Source organism: Podarcis muralis, chromosome 6, assembly GCF_964188315.1.
Source record: "Podarcis muralis chromosome 6, rPodMur119.hap1.1, whole genome shotgun sequence".
In the NCBI taxonomy this organism is placed as follows: domain Eukaryota; kingdom Metazoa; phylum Chordata; class Lepidosauria; order Squamata; family Lacertidae; genus Podarcis; species Podarcis muralis.
In genome coordinates, this window is record NC_135660.1 from 63,278,141 (window position 1) to 63,283,081 (window position 4,941).

Here is a 4,941-nt window from a genome sequence, read left to right on the forward strand (position 1 = left end):
GTTCCCTATTCTTTTTCCAAAACGAGCTTACCATAACAATAATAAAACAGGAATTCAACAGCTTTAAGAAGTTCAGAAGAGCAGATCCTGCTGATCAGACCAAGGGTCCGTCTGGCCCAAGCACTCAAGCAGATGGTCTTTGCCATCCCAAGCAACTGGTGTTCAGACAGATGTAGGCTCTGGTCTGAGCTAAGAGCTAAGGCCAATCATTCAGGTTTGATCATATTTTAAAGCCATCTAAACCATTGGCCATAACCATCTCTTGCAGCAGTGAATGCCATCAGTTAGTGAGTTCCAGAGGGCAGTGAGTAGACAGCATACCATTCATTTCCAGCTATAGATACTGGAGTAACATATTAAATACTTGTAGAATGCATTCCCACCTTCTTCGCTGTGATACATTTCATTTCAGAGTTGGATTCAGGACATGTTTGTGGTATTCCAAAACGATCAGAATGTGTGGCAAATATATCTTATTGGTCATTTTTAAAGAGTTATTACTACGATGGCAAAAACACATTCTTCTGCTACGTTTTCTGTGGAACAGGTTGAATACTGTTTTAGGTTACAATTGCTGTTTAATCCTGAATCTTTCAATAGAAGCCATTATTCATTCCTAGGTTGCCATCATGGTTGCAAATGAATTCTGGGAGCAAGGTGATCTTGAACGAACTGTCCTACAGCAACAGCCAATTGTAAGTGTTTCGTTGTAATTATATTATCTATTATATTGTTTTGTTTTAAAAACAAAGACTTCCAAGTATTTCAACTGACTATATCTGCTTCATTCATTTTTTAGCCTATGATGGACAGGAACAAAGGTGAAGAACTGCCCAAGCTTCAAGTTGGTTTCATTGATTTTGTGTGTACTTTTGTATACAAGGTAAGATGAATAATTCGAGTGTCATATTATTCCGTTTTTACAATGTATACCTAAATTTTTAGACAAAAGGAATTATAAGAGTCAAATCTGCATGTTAAATGGTTACGATTGTGCATGTTTTGAACTGTTGAGTCTCCTAAAACATCTCCTACTGGTATTACTCAGAGCTTTTCATATCAGGATGTCTGATCCTCCCTACTTTTAAAAGTTTCCTTTCAATGTAAATAGCACCATTCTTATCGTATACATACACTAAGGACAGAATTAGATTTTCATCAGCAAGTGCATGATTTCTAATCACAAATTTGCCTCTTGGGACATTTACAGGGGAGAACCCAACACTTTCCCTCATTTGACTGGGAAATCAAGTTTCTAAGCCAGGCTGGGGGAATTAAACCCCTTCTGCCCATCAACCACTTATTTTTGACAAATGCTACCTTATCCTGGCATTGCGCATCAGAAACCTTCCTGCTAGCCAACTTAGTTCTGCCCTGAGATAAATATGTTTGTCACCGCAGCTTGCCAGCTAATGGCCATCTTTAGTCTGTACATGTCAGAAATGTCTGTTACCACTGTAGATGCACCATTTCACCATGAAAGGTCAGTTTACGGATCTGCACTGTTTACTTAGGAATTCTCGAGGTTCCACAAGGAAATTACGCCTATGTTTGATGGTCTTCAAAACAACCGGGTGGAATGGAAGTCGCGAGCTGACGTGTATGAAGAAAAGATGAAGAAGATTGAGGAAGAAAAGAAAAGGCAGGAGGAAGAAGCTGCCAAGAAAGGTTAGGCATATAAAAATGTGTTCCTACATGCATGCACATGCTTGTGCAATTTGGGTAACTTTGGCTGGATTTGGCATTCAAGGCTGATCAGCACTTAGTGGTAAGTAGGGATGGAATGGGCTGGATTAAGAGATTCCATGAGCTGAGCTCTGCAAATGAAACCTTTGACTCACAGAAGGGGAGAGGGGCAATTTTCAACGGTTCCCCTTTCTGCTTGCTACCCCTCCTTCCACCCCATAAAATGTGTTCCAGAGTGCGTTACGGGCTCTGGAACACCATGGAAGGTGGCAGAAGGAAGGTAGACTTGGTTGAAAGTCGTCATCTCTGCAGCTTTCATGAGCAGCAGCCATTAGTGGGTGTGAATAGAAGAGACCTCTGGTTTTGCTGCTGGAACACCAAGTCGCCTGGTGCTTACTCTCACTATCTTAGCTCAGTACACCTTTTGCTCAGAGTTCATCTTCCAGGAAGCACAATCGCAAGTCAAACACCTGTGTTACATGTGCCCCAGTCTCTGAGTGGTAAGAGATTTCAGGAGTGCCAGGCAAACCTCAGGTTTGATTTCCTGAGAATGGAGGTCACTGGAAACTGTGGTGCCACTGCAAATGCTAGATGAGCACTCCGTTGTAGAGAGAGTATACCGGACCAGTCCTGCCAAATGTAGTGTGCAGGAGGAAGCCAGCAGAGAAAGCTGGGGAAAAGGTAGTACACTCTCCCTCCCACCATGAGTTTCCCCAAGCGTTTCAGCAGAGAAAAAAGCACCTGCGTGTAGAAGGAGAAGGAAGAGAATTGTCCAATGTGTGTGTGTGTGTCTTCAATCTATTTTACGTGCTCAGAGGTTGCCTAAGTGCCTCTGTCCTACCATGTCATTAGCTGCTGTATAGGCTGCAATCTGATATCCACTTACCTCAGAGGAAGCCTCATTGAACTCAGTGGAACTTACTTCTCTGAGCAGATATGTAAATGATTGAGCTGTTAGTGGGGAAAGTGGAAGAGTCACAGTAGCATTAATTGCAAGTTGGAAAATCCTTAGCAAAATCTCCCTTTACACACTAGAGAAATCAACTGGTGTTGTTATCTGTTGAACTAGACATCTATTTCTAGCCTAAGTTTAAGAAGTGAGTCTTGGCAGAAGGAAAAGGAAAATGGCATGAGCAACTGAATCGAGTTCATCTTGTGATGCTTTCATAACTTTTTTTAAATGCCTTGTTCCCTATGAGGATACAATACTTTGTTTTCATGCTGTTCCTTGCACAAACCTGAGTCCAAAACAAATAGTATCCTTGCCAAAAACAACAGAAAATGCTGTTGTATCTTACTCCAGCTGCAACGACAAGTTCACGTTCATGTTTGCCTTCTGGACTTGATATTTCCCAAGTTATTAGCAAGACTCATAAAAACACAGTCAGCCCAATCCTGCTAAGGAGATCTGCATAAATAAACAGGCTTACCACTTACTAGATTTGGAACTAAGAGTATAGGATCAGGTGCAAGTGAAAAAGTCTATTCATCTGTACTTGACTGCCTTGAATAAGATGCATATTCCAAAGTGCATTCCATTGTGCCTGTACATTTTCCCATGCAACAAGGTATGTGGTAATACCTTGTGGATACATAGCTAGGGCTACATCAGGGCCAACAGCTAAGCTGGTTTGTAAGGACATAGAAATTGGCACCCTACACAATTCATTTTTTCTTTTAAATGATGAGATGCTTTTGCCTTTTCTCTTCCTGTGAAAAATGTGGATGTGTTTGGGAAAGTGCTTTGGGTCTTTGGTCCTCTGATCTGCTAATTTTAATATCAAAAAGAAAAGCCTCCTTTAAAAAGCATCTTATAAAAGTAGGTGAAGACAAGATAACATGGAAAGATTGCTCCTCTAAAAGCTATGAAAATATTATTTTTGGCAGGATGTATTTAAAATAGACTGTAAAATATTCAAGGATTATTATTAGTCATTACAGTGTTACAGTGAAACAGTAAGCTCACAAAATCAGGGTGTTTATAGAAAGAGATCAATGGTCTAAAAATTGTAGAGTAGTAGAAACACTTCAGTTTTGTATATAGGCATGTAAGGACCATTCAGATACTTCACTGATACAACAGTGCAATCCTGAAACATTAGGTAGGCTTACCATCGGAGTTCAATACAGTGGTACCTCGGGTTAAGTACTTAATTCGTTCTGGAGGTCCGTTCTTAACCTGAAAATGTTCTTAACCTGAAGCACCACTTTAGCTAATGGGGCCTCCTGCTGCCGCCACGCCGCTGGAGCACAATTTCTGTTCTTATCCTGAAACAAAGTTCTTAGCCTGAAGCACTATTTCTGGGTTAGCGGAGTGTGTAACCTGAAGCGTATGTAACCTGAAGCGTATGTAACCCGAGGTACCACTGTATATGATTTGGATTACACTCATATCTTTGGACCACCTGGTTGTGATGCTGCATTGAATGCTTGCCTTTCAAAATAAAAACAAATTTTATTTGCTGAACCACTACAGTGGAAAGTTCAGAACAGAAAATAAACAGGATGATATGAGATATTACAAAAATTAAGATCAATATTTTGAATATCATGCTGTTAATTTTAGGTAAACATTCTAGAGGCTAGGCCACTGATCATGTGACGTGTTTCAATGCAGGTGGAAAGGGTCGAAAATAACCTAGTAGCATGGTGATCCACAGCTTTCAAATGTAAGTTTTCATTCTAATGTTGCTATGTTAATTTACATGAACCAGAAAGCAACAATTTGCTTTACTACAAAGAGAAAAACTATGAAAAATTAAAACCTGTGGAATCATTTGAAAGACGTTGGAAGCAATAAAAAAAGTAGTTTTAGGGTTTGATTTTGAGATTCAATAAAAGTTTTTGGGGCCCCCCCATGTCATCTGTATTCAGGATAAAAAAAGGTCCACATTTTTTCCTCCCAAAGAATTTGGAGGATTATATCGGCCTATGATTTAATTTTCTGTCTGAAGACCTTTCATCAGCTACAGTTTTGTCAATGCAGTTAAGTATACCTAGTTGCTGAAACTTTCCAGGAAGAGTGGTTCAGTGTGTGTTTGTCCTTTGAAAAGTTTTCATATATTGTGCCATACCTTAGGTGAATAATATTTGGTTATTAGCCATCAAGTTGCTAAATGGTTATTCATCAAATGGCACAATTGCTGATAATGTGTTGAGCTTTAAAATGGCCAAACACACGTGCTTTCATGCCACAAAGTAAACACCTGTAAAACACCTAATGAATACTATTAAAACACACACACATCACCTCAA

The 4,941-nt window shown here is 39.7% G+C and overlaps 1 protein-coding gene across 2 annotated transcripts in view; it reads left to right on the forward strand.

Annotated features, from left to right (window-relative positions):
- Positions 1-4,941, forward strand: part of PDE6C (phosphodiesterase 6C) — a 41,552-nt gene that overhangs the window by 35,988 nt on the left and 623 nt on the right. The window contains exons 19-22 of one of the 2 annotated variants that reach the window (XM_077930454.1): positions 621-695; positions 800-883; positions 1,515-1,668; positions 4,304-4,698. In XM_077930454.1, the coding sequence (XP_077786580.1) occupies positions 621-695; positions 800-883; positions 1,515-1,668; positions 4,304-4,323 (333 nt within the window). In that variant the 3' untranslated portion in view covers positions 4,324-4,698. Of the gene's footprint in view, positions 1-620; positions 696-799; positions 884-1,514; positions 1,669-4,303; positions 4,699-4,941 lie in introns of those variants that run through there. The other variant, XM_028729767.2, reaches the window with a different exon arrangement.